The 22250-nt window shown below is 33.6% G+C and overlaps 1 protein-coding gene across 1 annotated transcript in view; it reads right to left on the reverse strand.

The window, feature by feature from the left end:
* The window catches only part of DACH2 (dachshund family transcription factor 2), an 848671-nt gene that overhangs the window by 15917 nt on the left and 810504 nt on the right, over positions 1–22250 (reverse strand). The window contains 4 exon segments of the mRNA XM_059385214.1: positions 13663–13728; positions 16491–16637; positions 20455–20602; positions 20728–20876. Coding sequence (XP_059241197.1) covers positions 13663–13728; positions 16491–16637; positions 20455–20602; positions 20728–20876 — 510 coding nt within the window.

Here is a 22250-nt window from a genome sequence, read left to right on the forward strand (position 1 = left end):
TTAAGAGTGGTTGTACTTGCGTTCCAAAAGAGATGATCTAATATGCATTCTAGATATAAATAAGATTAAATATCAGGAAAAGCAACCAACAAAACCTCTCTAGAAGAATTTTAGGGAGTTTGGGAATTTATAAGGAGCAATAAACACTGACATTTGGGAAGAGCTGACATAGTTTATGGCTTTAAGATTAGCCAGATAAATAAAAGGGTGACTCAATATACACAGATGTTGTCCATTTAAAAAATAAAACGGAGGCCCATATAGTCTTCTCTTAACAAAGCACTGCCTGATATAGGAATACACCATGGCACAGAAGTATGGTGTGGTCCCCTTCATACAAAAGATGAGCCTCTGCTGATCAGTTGAGTTATCTTTTAAGAATCACACCTAGTTGTTCCGAACTCAAGAAAGTGTGAGAATTGCCTTCTGTGGTATACATCTGAAGCTTATGAAAGGAAAAAGCTTAAAAGAGGTGTCACAAAAAAGGCAGATATGTGGGAAAAGACCAGAAGAAAACAAATGTGGAATTCTTACAGTTTAATCAAAATCAATTAAACATATCTGTTTGTAAAATGACACTAGTTTTCTTTAAAGTGACTTAGTTAATTTGAATATGCTAATGTTAATTGGAATAATCTCTGCTATAGTTTAATACATGCTGTTTGACTATCAAATGATGGGACATTTCTGGATGCTATATTTTTAGTCACACCTCTCTGTTATTCAGTTCAGATATTTGATATTAGTATAATTTTTTTAAATTGAATTTGCCTCAATCCATGATTTATTTCTTCTTTATCCATGATTTATTTCTAATTTGGCATTACTCACTGAATTAGGTTAAAACAGCACACCTACTCTACACTAGTAGACCTTCTACAGTCTATCAAGAGCACAGGAAGCCAATTCCTGTACCTTAGAAGAAATTCCTTCAGAGAATGGAATGACTGGAATGTCACAATGATATGAATTAATGTAACATTTTAAAATGTATAGAGTATGTAACCATTCAAACAGAAATTTAATGTACTGTCACAGGGAACTGATTATTGGAGAATGGGTTAAAAATTTTGTTGGCCTTTTGCATAAGGTGAGCGATGGTTTTGCAATTAATTCTAGGGCAGATATAAAAATAACATTAGATTTTGCTTGGTGTAGGAAAGGCATATTAGGATGAGCCATTAAAAATATTTATTACTAGAGTGCCACTTAACACCTTGGAATACTGCTCTATTAAATTCTCAAGAGGTATGAAAATAATGATGACAGGTATTTGCCACCAGCCTTTGGCAAGGCCTCCAATAAATAAACAGCTGAAGGTATTTGAGACCATTTCCTGGATAATTCAAGCCAAATGACCCATTTGGTTCTAATTACTGGAACATTTTAGGCATCTGGTCATGTTTATATCAGAAGGTGAACAATGGAAAATAACCATGATGTGACTGATCCGTCATATCTGACTTTCTTTCTTATGTCTATAGATTCTTCAGTCTATTTAGTTGTTGATAGTTTAATAAAGAGGAAGAAGAATTGGAGATGGGAGGAGAGAAAAAAACAATAAAAGGGGTTTATTTATAGTAGCTTGGGTATGTGTTTTTTTTGTTTTTTGTTTTTTTTTTAAGATTTTTTTTTTATTCGACAGAGAGAGATCACAAGTAGGCAGAGAGGCAGGCAGAGATAGCGGAAGGAGGAAGCAGGCTCCCTGCTCAGCAGAGAGCCCGATGCGGGACTCGATCCCAGGACCCTGAGATCATGACCTGAGCCAAAGGCAGCGGCTTAACCCACTGAGCCACCCAGGCGCCCCGGGTATGTGTTTTTATCATTCACTTCTCTATAAATAAGGAATATGCTAGTAGAAAGGGATTAAATACTTGCTTTACCATCAACAGATCAAAGGGAGAACTATGTATGGTAAAATCTGCAAACTGGATCTGTCATTATTCCCTTAGAGAACACTACAGGCATGTTTTTGTTTGTTTGTTTTTTGTTTGTTTGTTTGTTTTTATTCTTGTTTTTGTTTTTTAAGAAAAGTGAGCTCTAAATGAGTGGTAACAAATACTGGTCATTTGCACAAATGAGTTACTTCCTCATATGTTCCCTGTTAAATCCCAGGTCAGCCAAATATAGAGCTATTTCATAGTAATCACAACTTAAAGTAGGTGTGCCTACATTTAAGTTTCTGTCACACCATTTAGAAATAACATTTTCTCTCTCAAAAGTTCTTGTACCTACTTACCCCATTAGGATGCTGTGTGATTAATGTGATAACATTTATGAAACACTATGAACTCCATGGAAGAAAGGGGTTATAGAAGTGTGAAGTATCATGTTCAATCATTATGATTATCCCCTAAAAACTGGTGAAACCTATTCTCTAGCACATTTTCCCTGTACGTGCAAGGTCCTATTTACCAGTAACAAACAAATAGTAATTGAAGTTTTCATATTTTAAGAATTTGAGTATTAATTCTAAAGAATTACAGCATTAAATAAAGCAAGTAAACTGCTACAGCACTCTATTCGTGCCTATGATCAGTTGGAGTTCGGCATCAGTGTTCAGGCTGCACAGAAAAAACAATAAGACCTGGTCAAAATTTCATTATGACAAAGAAAACCCAAAATCTACTCAATGTACTTCACTGGAAACCACAAAATAGCTTTATAGTATTTTGCTGTGCTACATATGTTCAATATTTTTTATTAAATTTTTAATTTTTTATAAACATATATTTTTATCCCCAGGGGTACAGGTCTGTGAATCACTAGGTTTACACACTTCACAGCACTCACCAAAGCACATACCCTCCCCAATGTCCATAATCCCACCCCCTTCTCCCAAAACCCCTCCCCCCAGAAACCCTCAGTTTGTTTTGTGAGATTAAGAGTCACTTATGGTTTGTCTCCCTCCCAATCCCATCTTGTTTCATTTATTCTTCTCCTACCCACTTAAGCCCCCATGTTGCATCACCACTTCCTCATATCAGGGAGATCATATGATAGTTGTCTTTCTCTGCTTGACTTATTTCGCTAAGCATGATACGCTCTAGTTCCATCCATGTTGTCGCAAATGGCAAGATTTCATTTCTTTTGATGGCTGCATAGTATTCCATTGTGTATATATACCACATCTTCTTGATCCATTCATCTGTTGATGGACATCTAGGTTCTTTAAGGCGAGGGAAGCAAGGGAAAAAATGAACTATTGGGATTTCATCAAGATCAAAAGCTTTTGCACAGCAAAGGAAACAGTTAACAAAATCAAAAGACAACTGACAGAATGGGAGAAGATATTTGCAAACGACATATCAGATAAAGGACTAGTGTCCAGAATCTATAAAGAACTTAGCAAACTCAACACCAAAAGAACAAATAATCCAATCAAGAAATGGGCAGAGGACATGAACAGACATTTCTGCAAAGAAGACATCCAGATGGCCGACAGACACATGAAAAAGTGCCCCATATCACTCGGCATCAGGGAAATACAAATCAAAACCACAATGAGATATCACCTCACACCAGTCAGAATGGCTAAAATTAACAAGTCAGGAAATGACACATATGTTCAATATTTGAATGAATCTATGTGCAATAATTATATTATTTTATTCAGTTTATCCCTGAAAAATATATTCATTGGTGTGAGTTTCATTCTATTAAAAATGAAATTATACAAAGGTGAGCAGAACTGTAGGTTTACAGTAGTTTAAAGTTAAATCTTATTCTCTCAGGGTGATATTGACCATATAAAAATAGTGTAAATGATATTTCCTAACTCTAAAATATGCTTATGAGACCCTTGTGCATGTTCTACTGTTTTACAACCTGCAGCAAAATGCATGACTAGCTTAAAAGCAAGGTGTTAAGAAAGGTTTTCCCCCCCTTCATCATCTAAAATATGAGTAAAGATCCACACTATTTTCCCTGAGTCAAAATCTTTGTTAATGATTGCAATTTCCCCCTCAGGATGATATTTCTTTCCCTGACAAAATGGATATTTAAAAGTAACTTCTCACTGTGTATTTGTTTATCTGTTTGTTTATTTATTTATTTATTTATTTATTTATTTATAGTAGTTGACACACAGTGTTATATTAGCTTCAGGTGTGCAACATAGTGACTCAACATCTATATATGTTATTTTATGCTTACCACAAATGTAGCTACCATCTATCACTATACAAGGCTATTACAGTATCATTGACTATATTTTCCATGCTGTGCCTTTTATTCCTGCGACTCTTTCATTCCATAACTGGAAGCCTGTGTTCTTTTTTAATTGCAAAGAAATAATTCTATTATGTTTTTGAAGGTTTAATTTGTGTTTAGAAAAAGTTATTTTTCCTCCTCGGAGCTCATGTATTCTTTCAAGTGTTTCCTCACCATTTACTCACTTATATAAACAAGTGGGATTAGGGAGTGCACTTGATATGATGAGCACTGGGTGTTGTTGATGATTCGCTAAATTCTACTCCTGAAACCAACATTGCACTGTATGTTAATGAACTAGAATTTAAATAAAAAATTGAAGAAAAAAAGGAGTGCACTTGTTTTGATAAGCACCAGGCACTGTATGTAACTCTTGAATCATTAAATTGTACACCTGAAACTAATATTACACCAATGCTAATACCTGGAATTTAAATAAAAACTTTAAAAAAGGCAAAGAGATTTCCTTAAGAACTGATCAGCTTCATCATAGTCATACATTGGGCTATCAAACCTTTCTTTTAGGGTAGCTAGCTCATTCATGAACTAATGGCAATATTTTATAAACAATTTCTCCTGCTAAGTAGTAAATTTGATGTTTTCTTTAAGTACTTTAACTAGTGATGTGTTTCTAATCTTCAAATGGGCACTATATTATTTGGCATTAAATGAGATCATATCTGAAAGACCATGTTTTTCTAACTTGAATAAGAGAGAGGTAAAACAATGGGCTGGTTAATGCTCTAATTCAGTCATAGGTTCAATCCAAATTAAATATTCAGTCAAGTGTATGAGCTCTACTTCATTGTGGAAACACGTTCAGAATATAGTATCCTCAAATCAATTAAGTGATAACAGTCTGGGATCCAGTTCGGTATTAGTACAGTAGTATAAATATGGAGCTACTAATTTGAAAATAGGAAAAGTAGAATAATGCAAGAAAGGGGCAGATAATAAAGTAGCAAAGCATTTGATTACTCTTCATCTAGGGAAAACATTGTTTTAGAGTCATTTTTTAACAGGGTCTGATGTTGATTTTATAATGTGGCACTTTAAAAAAATAGAAGTTTCTTGAAAATAATAACTACTTGACTTTTTTAGCCCCCCAAATTTATGATTTATATTTTAATCAAAACAAAAATCAGTACAGGTTGTCTTTCCTTTGCAAATGGTATCACAATGGAACATCAACCTCTCTTGCTCACTTTTAACTCACTTTTTTTTGTGTGAACTAATTTTTAATATAGCCTTTCCCCCTTTATTTACTCTCTGGTCTTCGAAAGACCCACCCTAAAAAAGTGGCAAGGATACCCTTCTATTCCCATATGATGGTAAATTATAAAAAATATATTTGCCATGACTGTCTACTGAAAATAATATGTTTAAAGGAAGTTTTATACATCAATTATATGCCAAATATTTCATTCTTACTAAAATCTACACATGTGAACATAAATGCTAACTTCATATGTATTGTATTGGGCATAGTCATAATGAAATCTTATATCTGTCATACTTATCAGAAAGTATGGATCTAATGTATTGAGGGGGATGATTAGGCAAATATTATAATTACTATTTTACTAAAACTCAGGAAGGGATAGATTGAATTACTTCTCAAGCTTAGTAAATGAATTAGCCAATTAGTGACTGAAAAATTCTGACTACTAGACCAATGCTCTTCCTACATTGTGTCTCCCACAGACCAGATATAAAATGTCAATAAAAGTACATGTGTCCAGTACACAGACCTGCAATTTTTGAGCCACACTAAGAGCTCTAGATGTACTTGAGTTCTACTTTCCTGCAGAGAAAAGAAAGGAAAAGAAAGAAGTATAAATAAAAACTAGTATTTGTGGAACACTGACTATGTTAGGAGCCATACTAAGCCACTCTAAGCACTTGTATCACATATGGAATGTCATATTCTTGCAATACTTCTTACAGATAATACCAAGGTGAAAAGTGGTAAGTTGTTTATGCCATTTCTTTAAAAGTCTAAAGTTGTATCACCCACTTTCCATAAGTATATAATCTAAAAATTATTTTGTGAATATTTATTTATTTGCACTTTAAGAAGCATACTGTAAATATTTTAATGTAATATTTAAAAGTACATTTAGTATATTTAAAGTTACTTTTTATAACTTTTAACTATTCCTTTTGAATATTAAACTAATAGAACAACACTATAATCCTGATGTGTGATCAAAATATGGAAGAAAATGAAAATGAAAGTAATGGGAAAATATTAAGTGTTTACTTGAACAACATTAAAAATGACCACATCCAACATTTCCCATAGAAGATTAAAATGCAGTTACCAGGAGATTGTAAAATTTGAGTTGCAGGTTATGCCTCACCCATTTTAAATGGATACTCACCAATGCTGAGATCAACGTGATATTCATCTGTATTTTTTTGAAGAAAGTACAATCACTTAAACTTTTATGGGACAGTAGGGAAATAGTGAAGAAATGTTTATAAAAATACTGCTTTCTTTAAAGTTAAAAGAGAAATAATTGAAAATGTCTAAATAACCATTTGCATTATTGAGGTAAAGTAGATTGCAGCTTGAGTAAACAGATTATTACTAATGTTAACTTCTAAACATTAAACAAGTAAATTATAAACTGTGGGGATCAACATATTAGGGGACTTCAAGGAGGTCTGGATAAAATCTGAAGAATGTTTTTCTTTAAATTCACTTTAATTTCCAAAATTGATTCTTATATGGTATTATAAATGAGGAAGAAGTTCCCTATAGCAAACTAGTAAGACTTTATGCTAAAGGCCCACGGTAAAGAATCTTGACCTAAGTTACAATACTGAGGATCTGTTAAGGTCTAGTTCTGATAGATGATGTGAGTTTTGCCACAAATAGAAAAGTTTCTTTCTATTTTTATTTCAGTTTCTCTACACAGTTTTAAATAAAAAAGAGAGCTATATGTTATTTGTGTAGTTTTTATAAGTACTACCCCAATCTCTGCAAAGTTTCAAGGCAGAAGTAATTATTTAATTAGAGTTGGTTTTAGGCTCTTTTGGTTAATTAACTACAAGCTGGAGAAGGTTTCTTTCACCTAGGTCCTGCTGGATCCTATTTTTCATAGGATAATATTATGATCTAGTTAAATATCCTAGCTAGATGACTAGTGATTTTAACAGTATAGATTGAAAGTGAAAATATCAACACAAATTGACAATGAGGATAATGTGTGAGGGAATTAAGATTCCTATGTTTTAGAGCCCGCTATCGACAGCAAGGCAATTAACTTCTCTTAGGCGATTTCCCTACTTATAAAGTGGAGGTTAATCATATCGTTCTTAATTATCATACAGAAGCAATCCTGGTAGAGGATGTGTGTTAAGAATGGCACAAAACCAAAATCCTCTTTCTGACGGAATTGTTACTAATAAGAGAACTAACAATAAACCTGGGCTTGCCACATTTTGCACAATGGAATAGGAAAACTTAGCCAAATATAAAACAAAAACAAAAACAAAAACAAACAAACAAAACAAAAAACCCAAAGCCTTCAAAGGGAAGGGAGACTAGAGGGAACTAGAAGGAGAGACATGTTACAGATTTATTATTTGAGTTCCTGGATGCATGCCTGAATCTATCCCTGGAAATTTCAGTTAAGTCACCCGATAAGTTACTTTTTTAAATTAAGCCCTCCCTTACCCTATCTCCTCAAAAGAAAAGAATGGCACAAAGTTCACCAGGCTATACAAACACTAGACCTTGCCTTTCTTTTTTTCACTCTTCCAGCTTTAGGATTATCCAATAAGCGTGTTGGCATAGAACTACAACATATTTATGTGGCTGCAACATCATTCTACCCTTTTTCTTTTATTCTACTTATTTAAAAGAAGTGGTATGACAACAATAACATATTATTACAGTTTTCTATGAAAATGCTGTGTGCTGTACACTAAAACACAAATGTGAAACTGAGAGACTTTAAATCAGAGAAAGACTTTCCTTTTGCATTTTCCTCAAGCTTATCTGGGTTTGAGGAGGGAAAGAGTGAATTTTAAGCTTAAAAATGTGTTGTACACATACAGAGGATGGACCATAATGTAACTGGCTAAACAGTGATAAAGTTGAGTTAAACAACTCTTCCTGGATAAGAGTCAGAAAAATTTTTGATTGATGAATTAATCTATAGACTTACAAAATGCTAAGTAGCAGAGAAACCTATTTTGGCTTGCAAATCTCACTATCTTGCTATCACTAAGCTACAATTTCATCTATTGTGTAAGTGAGATATATAACTGGAGTTGTATGTCTTAGATCTGTAGATGGGACTTTATGTTATCTTCATTAATGTGGCAGCCTTTCAGTCATTGCAAATATTCTGTTAACAATGTAGTAGTAGTTGGTTCAAGCCACCTCTTGACAACCAAACTCAAAATTACCAAGTAATGTAACCTCTTTAAATTCTCCTTAGAAAGAACTAAAAGCATAATATGCACTATAACCTGGTAGTTATTTCACAGAAAAAGGTATGATATAGTCTGTGAGGTACTATCAATCAAGATAAAAATCCCGTGAGGGATGAAGAAAATGAGAGAGAAATACTTCCTGGGGGAGAAAATAAAAAGATTAGGGCCATCTAATGAATCTTACAGGAAAAAAAAAAAAAAAAACACTGTTGCCTTAAAGAAAGATGTTAAAATCTTCTCTGTGGGGTGTGTGCTACAGTCTTTTTTTCACTCTATGATGACAGTTGCAGCAATGTTTCTCTGAGTAGTAAAAGGCTCCTACTCTCAAAAGAAGCATTTAAGTGGGAAGAAGACCTACTTCCCACAATCTCTCTAATATCTGTCACACTATTAGAAAAGAACACTTTAGAAAAGAACACTTCTACTTTTCAGTGGGAATATTAATATGTCTATGAATACCTTACACCATAGTATAAGACATAAAAGGGGAGGGTAATTGATGATTCATCAAGATAGAGCAGGAAGTAGTCTGTGGAGCCCCAAGAGAAAGATGTAGAGCACAATATCGTGGGACTTAGAAAACCCTATAGAGAAATTCTACCTGCTCTCCTTTTTGTTTTTCTTTTCAAATCATATACATGGGAAGTAATCATATATGATTTAATTTTTCCAGTCTCCTTACTTGCTCCTACCATCCCTTTCATTGTTATTCTAGCAGATTCTGCAATGACAATTTTAGCTCAAGGGTAATTGTTTCCAATAAATACTAGCATGCCATCTGAAGCTCATTAGAGGAATGTTATTCTAGGTAACCAAGTGAGCAACAAAGACAGAATATAAGGAACTTTCAAAGGTTGAGGAAGGATAGATGTTGCTCAAATTCATTTTCAGAGAGTAGATGAGAATACACATATTCATATATACTTCATACTGTAAATGTATATTAAACTTTCTATATGTTAATTAAGCACATATTACATTGTAAGATGTAATAAGTGTGTTTTTAGCATAGAAGTGTTAAAATTGTGTCTGTTGCTTTTAGAATCAAATGACACTTTAGTCACCTTGCTTTTAATTCTTCAGTGGCATCTTTACAACGTGCTGCATGGATGAGATCATGCTTTTCATACTTTAGAAAGGTTAGTCTATATTCTATGAATAAGATTTTACATTTTTCTGAACTGAATTTTTCTTTTCCCCCTCAGCAGGAAAAAATTTTTAGTAGGTTTATCTTTTGCATCAAATTTTGGTTTACTTTTAACATGTAGGTTAGATTTAATATCTATTTCCTGTGTGTTAGTAGCAAAAGGAAGGAAAATAATTTAAGATTCCACCATATTTATGGAAAAATATATTCCAGTGTTAAATCATTCTGTGTCATGGTCAAACATGTAGGCAAAAAAAGCAAATGTAAGAATCATTTACACAGATTGACATTCCTCTTACAAAAACAGTTCCTAATTTGTTTGTTTTTTAAATTTTGTTTTGTTTTGTTTTCCCCAAACAAATACAATGGCAGGAAAGGGAGCATTGTGTCAGCCCTTACAATTTATGATGCTATCTCCCTTGAACTTTTCTTATTATTTTATTTTATTACTAGAAAGTCAGTTTTTGAAGGCTGTTGTGTTTTTTCTAAAACTTAAGAGCTTCGTGTCCTGGGCTTATTTTATCTGTTATTATTAAGATGATGATGTCAATTCTCAAAATTTTAAGAACATGCACTGTCAACTGTACCAGTAGCTCCTAACAATGAAATATAGTCATATAAGAGTTAACTAAGGTATAAACATGCAAAAGGAGAAGTCTCCCTGTGATCATAAAATGATGTTATTTTCTGTTCAGCAGTTCATGTTACTACTGTTTATGATAATTAATTAAAGGAGCTGTTGCTTTAATGTGCAAATAGGGAATCTGAGAAACTGAGAGGGCTTTTAGGTCTTCAAGTGAAGTTAAGTCAATCTGGGTGCGGGCAATCAAATGTAATGAAATCACTTGTCAGTGCTAAGCTTGCAAAAACTGTAGAGTCTGACTAGGGAGTAAAAGGATTATAATTAGATTTCCAATAGGATAATAACTAAATGGCAGAACACAGTAAAGAGAAAATACTACTTTGTTAGATAATGGTACTGCTGTTCAGTTTTGGTGTTTATCAGTGCTCTTGTAGTTGTGCTAATTTAATTTGCTTTTATCAGCAGAAAGGCACTACACAAATGGTACTTGAATGTCATTTGAAAAAAATCATTGATCTGAAGGTGCACTTAATGACACCCAGTATGTTTATTTAATGTGGAACAGAGATTGGTTGATAAGATGGTTAATGTGCTGTCTTGCAGGCCCTCAACTGAATTATGTGAATCTAGATGAGATAATATTAGTGTATATGTTCCACCGAATCCTTCACCTCCACCAACAGTGGACAGAGCCATCAGAGTGAGTATGTATTCATTGTGTGATCACCTTAAAATATTCAGAAGGAGTTGCTATAATAGACCATTAAAATTAGGGTTACAAAAGGTGGTTCATGCATACCTTGTCTGTCAAACAACATTCAAAGCATAAAAGACATAAAATAACTAAGCTAAAGAGATTTAGAATACATGTATGAATCTTAGTACAAAGAATCTTTTTTTTTAGTACAAAGAATCTTTGTACTAAAATCCATGTAACCATTAGCATAAAACTGTATATAACTTTATTAGTTTTAAAGATGACCAAACAACATTCTTCCAAGTCCTCTTTAAACTCTCCTAAGGATGGGCACCTGGGTGGCTCGGTGGGTTGAACCGCTGCCTTCGGCTCAGGTCATGATCTCAGGGTTCTGGGATCCAGTCCCGCATCGGGCTCTCTGCTCAGTGGGGAGCCTGCTTCCTCCTCTCTCTCTCTCTGCCTGCCTCTCTGCCTGCCTCTCTGCCTACTTGTGATCTCTCTCTGTCAAATAAATAATAAAATAAATAAATAAATAAATAAAAATAAAATATATTCTACCTTAATCCTTTCAAAGATGTACTAATTCCCTCATATTTAGCCAGCAAAAAATAGCAGAAATTACTAAAAGTATGCTCAATGAAAATAAATATTAAATGTGCCCTACCCCAACCACAAGTTAATATACAAAAGCCATTCTTTGCAGACTTTGTTAAAATAAGAAAATTTAAACCAAATCAAAGGCTTTTGATTTATATCATCTAACTAATTCCCAGGAATTAGATACCTGTTTTTAGTTGCATGGAAATGAAACAACTTTAGGACAGTAAAAATGTTTGTATATATTTCAGAGTAGGGAAAGATGTTACTACTGCAAATTAAAGACATCATATACATTAAACAAACAGCAATGGATTGAAAGTATAGGATTACAGGATAATAAATGTACAACCCACGATGGTGTGTTTGCTTTAACCTCTCCAGTTCCAAAGCTGACCTTAAAGTCCATCAAAGGAGGAGCACAATCAAACTCAACGTTCCATAAAAGACTGGCTCTATATTTGTGTGTCACAAATTAAGAAGTCATCAAATGCTTCAAGCTTATTCAACCCTACCTTGTCCCAATATGTGACAGCAAACTCAACTACTGGTAGCCCACAACTAGTGGAGATTTTGCTCATAAATTTAACTGTGGTGACTTGATCAGACAGACAATGAGTCTTGTCCATATTGGCTTTGGGCGCATAGATGCAACTTTTAAACTGAGGGAAGAAAGCCAGCAAGCATAAGAGGGATTAAAAATATCAAAAGCTTCACTGAATGAACAAAGCACACTTAGCAAAATTAATGCATTAATTAGATCTACTCAACCGCAGCAGAAACAGGCATTATCAGAAGATCCATGAGCTCTGACAATCCTTGTTTTGTAAAAAATGATGCGCAAGTCTACATGAGTGAGGGTTTCTAAATTTTCTGAAACTACCACATAAGTGTGGACACACAAAAGAACCCAAATGGATCTTTTAGTCACATCTAGTTCCATTACCTTCATGTAGACCTAGTAATTACACAATGAAAAGGCATTGATTAGTTAATCCTCTAGCAAGTAACATCCATGATTGTCTTGCTTTCTGAAGTTAAGAAATCATTTTTTCATAGAGATTCCTTTTCTTTTTTATTAGAGTGAGACATTTTTCCATATTAAACATAAAAATAAAGGTAATCTGCATACAAAGAGCTAGAAAACTGCATTAAAATCAGACAAGAAAAATTCCAGTGGTTAAATTCAATTTCTCCTTTCAGATTGTTTTGCACTCCAGTGAAATTTTAAATTTACTTGTATCATCTATTCTACTACTACCAAGTATTTTTAAATATTTTAAAGGATCTAAGCACTTATGGGAATCTTGAAAATCATGAATTACAAGTCATGTTCTTATTTCCATATTTAGATGGCTTATAAAGTTATCTAAACAGCATTGGAATTTAGAGTGTGATAAAAATGTTGTCTAGAACTCATCAAACATATTGATAGGTTATAATTATTCTACCTGTGGTTTTTACAAATTTTTAAAAGTATATTATTGTACACTTCAGAAAGGTAAATTATATTTACCATTATGCATTTTTAGAATATGCCTAAAATAAATATACATTCTTTTTAAAAAGCTAAGTGTACAAGAAATTTCCCACATTGTATATGTGAAATTGATGGGATTGGGAGGGAGACAAACTATAAGTGACTCTTAATCTCACAAAACAAACTGAAGGTTGCTGGGGGGAGGGGGGTTGGGGAGAGGGGGGTGGGATTATGGACATTGGGGAGGGTATGTGCTTTGGTGAGTGCTGTGAAGTGTGTAAACCTGGTGATTCACAGACCTGTACCCCTGGGGATAAAAATATATGTTTATAAAAAATAAAAAATAAAAATAAATAAAAATAAATACTGAAGACTTCTTCCTCTGCCATAAAGTGAGAATAATTAAACTTCATTTTTTATTTATATAGAGAATATCAACATAGGAACTCATGCCCACCCCATATCAGGCAGTTATAGAGAGGAGCTGTTTACTGTACCTTGCATAGTAGTACTATTATGAGGAGTCCCATTGTTTTCTACTTCAGTGTCTGGAATTCCAGTATCTGAAAGAAGTGACATTCAAGATTAAGGTACAATTCTATTTTTTTCTGATTCCATTTAAAGTGAAACTAGTAATTTGGTCCTATGGATAGCACAAGATCTTGGATAGCATTCTTGTTATTATTTTCATATGTCTGTTTTTATTTTTTTATTTTTTATTTTTTTTATTAAAAAAATTTTTAAAGATTTTATTTATTTATCTGACAGACAGAGATCACAAGTAGGCAGAGAGGCAGGCAGAGAGAGAGAGGAAGAAGCAGGCTCCCCACAGAGCAGAGAGACCGATGTAGGGCTCGATCCCAGGACCCTGGGATCATGACCTGAACTGAAGGCAGAGGCTTTAACCCACTGAGCCACCCAGGTGCCCCCATATGTCTGTTTTTAATGGTAGAAGGGAGAATTATAAACTATAGCTGAATTCTAAAATTTGGCATATATTTTCAAGTATATAGTAAACACTTCTTTATTTCATTCTCTAGAGATAATTCTCAGGAAAATAATCCTCTCAGACTATCAGGCAATATGACCTGAATGTAGAATAAGAAAAAGATGGATACAATTGTATAAATGGAAGGTCTCTATTCTTATGCTATATTTTTCATTGTAAAATGAATGAGAGATGATGATGAGATTATCTCTATGCTAAGCACACTGAAGACCAAAACACACGTTATGGTTTGTGGTCTTTATGCAGTACTGGTTATAAGGGCAAAGGGATACATGAATTTTTTTTTATTATTTTTTATTTATTTTCAGCATAACAGTATTCATTATTTTTGCACCACAACCAGTGCTCCATGCAATCTGTGCCCTCTATAATACCCACCACCTGGTACCCTGATGTCCCACCCCCCCGCCCCTTCAAAACCCTCAGATTGCTTTTCAGAGTCCATAGTCTCTTATGGTTCACCTCCCCTTCCAATTTCCCCCAACTCCCTTCTCCTCTCTATCTCCCCATGTCCTCCATGCTATTTGTTATGCTCCACAGATAAGTGAAACCAAAAAAATTGAGAAAAAAAGAAATAAGTTGGGTTTTTCTTTTCAATTTTAAATATGAGATGTGATTATCTAAAAGCTATCTATATCCATGAAGCATAGATTTATATGAGCATTTATATATATATATATATATATATATATATATATATATTCACTTGGTCATCCTTGGGTAATGGGATAACAGATGTTAGTGCATCACCCAATGCCATCAAAGATTAATATAAGAAAATGATTTGAATACAAGGTACCCATCATGCTGTAGAAAGAGCTGTTTTTCCCTTATGATAGAAAACCTAGACCAAGATAAGCTCAATTACAGGTGGATTTTAAATATGTAAAAAAAAAATAATGTCAAACCACTTCAGAATGACAAGCTCAGCGCCTCAAATAATAATAATAATAATAATGAGTACATAGAACATAAGCCCCATTGCTACTCAAGAAATGTTATTTTTAGAACATTTGATAAGCAAGGATTCTGGCTTTCACTAAGATGTCCCATTGTGTAAAATATTAATATATAATTATTTTTTTCTGCGTCTCAACAAGTCATGGTTAGGATGAGTTAATAATATATCACTGTATTTCTATTGATTGTGAGCATAATAATCCAAGACAGTCACAGTAAAAAAGGAATTTAACTTCTGGAAAGAAAGAATATGACCCATGTTTGTAAAAAATTATTTAGTCATTCTTGGTATAGGACACTGAAGCACACTTTTAGTTTTATGTGTGTGTCATACATGTGTATGGGGTATGCATACATGTGCATGTAAAATTCTTGGGCTTATACTTGCTATACACACATATTAGTTAATATACATATGTATATTTAACATATCAGTTAAAAATACAAGCTGTCAATGTGCTGTGAAAGAAGAATCTGAATATTCTATGAGAAGAAATGATGTTGTAGGGTTTCATAATTGAAAATGTAATAAGAAAAATTTGGAATTAAGAGATTTCATGACAGAAGCATCTCTTCTCACAGAATCTCCAGGAATGTACTTAAAACATACTTTTTTTTTCATCCAGGCCCTCCTTAAACCCTCAACACTGATGGAATCTACATTAAAGAAGCCAACATCCTATAATTCATTAAGAGAGAGTACAATAATCATCAGCATATTTTAATATGAATGGATATAAAATACTCATGTTTTAGGTGCAAGTAGGTTATCAGTATTACTGCTTCTACTGTAAAAGTCAGTGTGGTTTCCTATTATTCCTAGGCTATTTGTATCTCTCAGAATAGGGATTATTTTGACACATTTAGTTAATAACTAAAACAATTGGCCTCAAATTGATTTTCTTTATTCTTGAACAAAGCCTGCCCCTCCTGCTCTTCGTCTTTCCTTCCTTCCTCCTTCCTTCCCTTCCTTCCTTTCTCCCTTTCTTTCTTCTCTCCCTTCCTTCCACCCTCTCATCCTTATTCTAGATCTTCCTCCCTTCCTTTCTCCCTTCCCTTCCCTTCTTCCCCTCCCTCACTTCCTTCCTTTCTTCCCTCTCTTTTTTAAAGATTTTATTTATTTATTTGACAGAGATCACAAGTAGGCAGAGAGGCAGGCAGAGAGAGAGAGGAGGAAGCAGGCTCCCTGCTGAGCAGAGAACCCACATGGGGCTGGATCCCAGGACGCTGGGATCATGACCTGAGCCAAAGTCAGAGGCTTTAACCCACCGAGCCACCCAGGCGCCCCCCTCTCTTTTTTAAATTGGGTTTTTTTCTTTGTATACTTTGAGTGTGAAAGTCCAAATCAGACATTACCTTTCAACATCCTCAGGCCACTGTCACCAGTAGTGGCTTGCTTAAGTGCTTGTTCCACTTGTTCCCGGCGCTTTGATTCAAATTCCAAGGCTTCCTGCAGTTTTCTCTTGGCTTTTTTCTCCTTCTTTAGACGCTTTTGCATGGTAGCTATAACATGAAAAGGTAAATAGTTCCCAAAACTTTGGTCAATAAAATAGGTTTGCCAGTTTTTGTGGATTATAAATCATATACAGATACAGAGAAAGACACAAACAATATCATTAGCTTCTTTTGGTTCCAATTCTCATTAGATTCAACAGTATTCAGTCATACAATTTACTTCTTTATGCTTTCACTTTTGCGGGGCATATGTTTTTTTAGATAAAATTATTGGGCACTTGCAATATATTGATTCATAGCAGGGTTTTAAGCATACCAATCTTCACAGTCTTTCTGAATCAGTTTTTAGAAATTGAGATATTTTCATTGTGACAATAGAAAAACATTCAAAAACCATGCAAAATTAAATTTTTATGACATTTAAAAGATGTTAGAAGTGTTCACATATAATTAAAATATTTTATTGAACTAATTATGATGGTAATTTAAGTTTCACTTGTATTTATTTCAGAGTTCAAGCTCTTTCACATAAATGACCTTCAGCTACTTCAAAATAATAATGTGCCCAGGTAAATTTATGTTTATGTGAAACAAAAATTCAGAGGTCTGAGGTAATAAAGTTGGAAAACTTGAAACAAAGAAACTGAGAATATATGGTTTCTGTTTTTTTAATTTTGTTTTAGATATTTATTTATTTTAAGAGGGGTAAGGGACAGAGGGAGAAAAATTTCAAGCAGACTCCCCACTGAGTGTGGAGCCCCAGTGCAGGATCTATCTCACAATCCACAAGATCATGACCTGAACCCAAACCAGGAATCTGGTGCTTAACTGACTGAGCCATCCAGGCACACCTGGGTTCTGTTATTTTTGGCAAAAAGTTTTAAATTAGGTTCAACATAAAAATATCTTAGTATTTTAATTATACTTATTTATCACCATTCATATAAAGCATTTAACAATTAATTAAATAAGAAATCTAGATTATTCAAATTATTGTATAACTTAGTGTTCATAATAATCCAAAATTTTGCTTCTAGTAAAATTATTGGCTCAAAAATATCCTATATGTTGATTTTCTTTAAATTTATGACTACATATATTACAAACAATATCACAGTGAAGAAAGAAGCAAAAAATGTGCACCTTTAGCTCAAAATGCTGACCTATAGCCTGCATTGTTCTGATAAGGATGACATATGTGCTAATTGCTACATTCTTAAAGTGTCTCATGACTGCCTATAAATCTTGCTGACAGCTAATATGAATTGAATGATAAGCGCCAGAGAAATATTGTGAAACAATTTTATGAGTAGATATTTGAAAAAGACATTTATGATGTAATACTCCCTGCACATCCCCTCTCCTTTGAGTGTTAAGCATATAACCAACCAGCTTCATGGAGTAAAAAGTACAACTCTTTCTGCCCATGGGTCCTGTCCCTGTGCTACTTAAATAAACTTATTTAGTTGTATTGTAAAACACCTTAAGAATTCTCTCTTGAACATTGTGCTCAACAATTCCACAGCATCAGCATATTACATTTAAAATTACATAAATAAAAATAATAACTACTATTTATTTAGGAGTTACTATGTACCTAGCACTTTTTCTGGGACTATATCTCATTACTTTTTTGACTAGAAAAATAATAAGAATTCTAAATATATATACATATATAACTATGTTTTTATGGAATATTTACATATATATAATTATATTCTTTCTATATACTTGGACAGTTTTACTTTTGAGCACAAGATCAATTTCCCCCCTCTTTCCTTTCAATCATATGACTTCAGATAAAGAGTTCACACTTCGTCAAAAAAAAGTTGGTTATACTGGATATGAGATATTTAGGGAACTAGAAAGGAATTTAAGTGATTATCCAGTTCAACTATTATAATAGATGAGGATACTGAGGTTCATAGAGATGAAGTACATAATTTTATTCTTAATCAGTGAGGATGAAAGATTAACAGTTTCTTTTTTTTTAAAGATTTTATTTATTTATTTATTTGACAGACAGAGATTATAAGTAGGCAGAGAATCAGGCAGAGAGAGAGAAAGGAGGAAGCAGGCTCCCTGTTGGGCAGAGAGCCCAACGTGGGGCTCGATCCCAGGACCCTGAGATCATGACCAGAGCCGAAGGCAGAGGCTTTAGGCCACTGAGCCACCCAGGTGCCCCCAGATTAACAGTTTCTTATAATTATGTTAGTCATTAGATGTAAGATGTTCAAAGTAGTGCTTAGCACATAGCAGACAGTTGATAAGCATTAGCCAGTAGTAGTACTAGTAGAAGTACTAGTAGTATACTAGTAGTAGTGACAGTAATGATAGTAGTAATGATAATAAGATATTGTAGTAGCAGTGGTATTATTATTATATCATAATAATAATATGCTACATTTATTAAATACAAATATTTCAGAATAAGTTTGATAGTAGATATAATATTACATCTACCATATCAAGGCCTTTTTTATTTTTTATTTTTCTTAAATATTTTATTTATTTACTTGAGAGTGCAAGTGAGAGAGCATGAATGGAAAGGGGGTAGAGCATAAACAGGTGTGGGGAGAACATGAGGAGTGTTGTGGAGAGCATGGTGGGGAGGAGAGCTTAAGTGATGAGCCCATGAGCAGGATATGTGAGGGGGGATTATGAGCAGTGGGGAAGGATAGAGGGAGAGTGATTAAAAGGGAGAAGCAGCCTCCCCACTGAATAGGGAGCCCAGCTCTGGGCTCGATCTCAGGACCCCAGGATCACAACCTGAGCCAATGGCAGATGCTCAACCAAGGGCCACCCAGGTGCCCCTATCATTTCTAGGTCTTTTTAAAATACAATAGATGTGATAGTAGTTAAAAGATAGACCTGAAGAGTCTATAAGAAGTTAATAAACAGAAATTGATATGAGTACAACCCTAAAAGTTAGAAGCCAATTTTAGTCTATGTAGTAGATATGCATAAGTCAATCTAAGACTGTTATTATATTTAACACATGATTATTAGATTCTTTAGTATAAAAAATTATCCTACTAAAATATGTGTCTTTATGACTGCTAGTCATAATAATATTTTGCATACCAAATACAAGAAATAAATGAATTTTTCTAAGTTTCAAAAAGTAAAGTTCTTGCTTAATAGTATTTAATGAGTTTGTCAAGATAATGAGCCAATGTATGCTGCTTCTTGCTTTCATGCCTATGCTCACTGATACCTCTATCTAGAATGTCTAAACCACTCAGATACTCTCACGCTATTTCTTAGCCTACTGATCTTCAAGACTCAGTTTCAAGTATCAGCATCAAGAAGCATTCCTCAACTATTCACTTCCCTACCAAGCTGCACTAACTACCTCTCTCTATATAAGCATATATACTGTACATCATTGCTCTTGCCACTTTGTCTTGAAATTAACTGGTTGGTTGTGCTAGCCTTCTAAAATACAAATCTCTCAAGGACAGGTACTGAGTTTTATTTATCTTAAATCCTCAGAATCCAGCACTATTCTTGACAAAGATTAAGCATTTCATCTACAGGAAATTATTAGATTATCTATATCCAGGAGTATTTTATGAAATTGTGGGAAAACTAAGAATATTCATATTTTACAAATTGGCAACTGGCCTGAAGTCCAGATCTAGTTCATTATCTTTTTTTTTCTTTCAATATAATTTTTTATTTTTTATCTTTTATAATAAATAGAAATGGTATAAATATCTTGCCATGTGGATTACACATAGTATTTGATTCTTTGCTTGTCATTTTTTTCAGTAGTTCCAAACTAAATCTGAGGATATTTCTACTACTCTTGAAAATATCTACAACAAAGTGTTTATTCTGTAATTGAACTTGTCAAACTTACTTCTGCTTTGAAGCTCAACTGCAAGTTGTTTTTCAAGGTTTTCTCTAATTTCTCTCTCTCTATAGAGCTCCGTTTGTAGTTCTTTTTTTTCTTGTTGAATCTGCTTCTCCTGGAAGTGAGCATTATCCAAAGCCACTTTCAGTAGACCCTGTCAAAGTGCAGCAAATGACATGCAGTTCATCTTATTTGTTTTAGTTTCTCAAGTATGAAATAATTTATGTAGATGCTAATGTCTTGTATTACGTTTATTTTGTTTATAGAAATATTGTTGACCTGAATGTTGGTCAACAGAGTCTCCACGGAGGACAGACTATCAGCAAAAATGAATGGTCCAGGGAATCCAGGAGACAATGCCTGCCCAGGAGTCAGTTGGATTTTGTCCAAGGGTGACTTCATCAGTGGGATTTGAAATGGTAATTCTTCTGGAAAAAAACAAAATTAATATCAGAATGTTCACAAATTAACAGGTCAAAATTTTCACTGTGTTTCCTTTACCTCTAAAAGTATCTATAAATATTTTGTTTCTAAAACTAGATAATGGAAAACTCTTAATTGGAAGTCATACCTATTCCCCAGTTGTATTTGTTTTTTTTTTTTTTCAAAATAAGTGTCAGGAAATAATCTGTGAAAATGAAACAACATATACTGGTAAAGATGTATGAGACTTGGAGAAACACATTTATGATATGTTTATGAATACCTATAAATTAAATAATTAGATCACCTCCTTATAAAGCATATACTGTTTTTATTCTTTTCAAATTTATCTGTCATCTATCTATCATCTATCATCTCCATTGTTTAATAGCTTTATTGAAGTATAATTCATACACAGTAAAATTCACCTATTTAAATGTATATTTCAATGATTTTGATTAAATATACAGAGTTGTGCAACCATCATCACAAATCTATCTTAGAACATCTTGATCACCCCCAAAATACCCATCATGCCCATTTACAGTTAATCTCCTTCCACACCCCCAGTGCTTGGCAATAACTAATCTACTTTCTGCCTCTATAGGACTGCCTTTTCTGGATATTTTACACAAATAGATACAATATGTGGTCTTTTATGTCTGGCTTCTTTTACTTAGCATAATGTTTTTGACAATCATCCATGAGGTAGCTTGTATCAGTGGTTTCTTCCTTTTTATTGCTGTAAACTATTCCATTACATGGATATATTGCTTTTCGTTTAATGATTCACTAACTGACAAGCATTTGGATTAATTCCAGTGTTATGTTTTATTTTGAAGAAAACTGCTGATGAAAAAATATTAGCTGTGATGTAAAAACACAAGTTATATCTTTTCTTCCCGTTTATTTTTATATTATCTTTTCTCACATTCTCATTACTTTAGCAAGATTCTCTCTTAGCTTCAGGTAAAGAGACACCAATAAAGTTATCGTTTAATAAGATGTTTTGAACCGATATACCTGATTACAAAAATAATCTTCTCTTACACTGAGAAGCTAACTACTTGACTATGTATTTGAATTCTGATTGAATATCTTTTAGGTGAGATGTACAAATCATCAGACAGCAAATTTACCCCTGAAATTAGAAATTGGGGCTTTTTTGGCAGGGATAAAAATAATCTGCTACAGTTTGTTTTGTGAGATTAAGAGTCACTTATGGTTTGTCTCCCTCCCAATCCCATCTTGTTTCATTTATTCTTCTACCCACTAAACCTGGTGATTCACAGACCTGTACCCCTGGGGATAAAAATATATGTTTATAAAATTTTGATAGAAGTAAAAAAAAAATAAAATAAAATAAAATATGGGTATAA

This window comes from Mustela nigripes, chromosome X, assembly GCF_022355385.1.
Source record: "Mustela nigripes isolate SB6536 chromosome X, MUSNIG.SB6536, whole genome shotgun sequence".
Lineage (NCBI taxonomy): Eukaryota > Metazoa > Chordata > Mammalia > Carnivora > Mustelidae > Mustela > Mustela nigripes.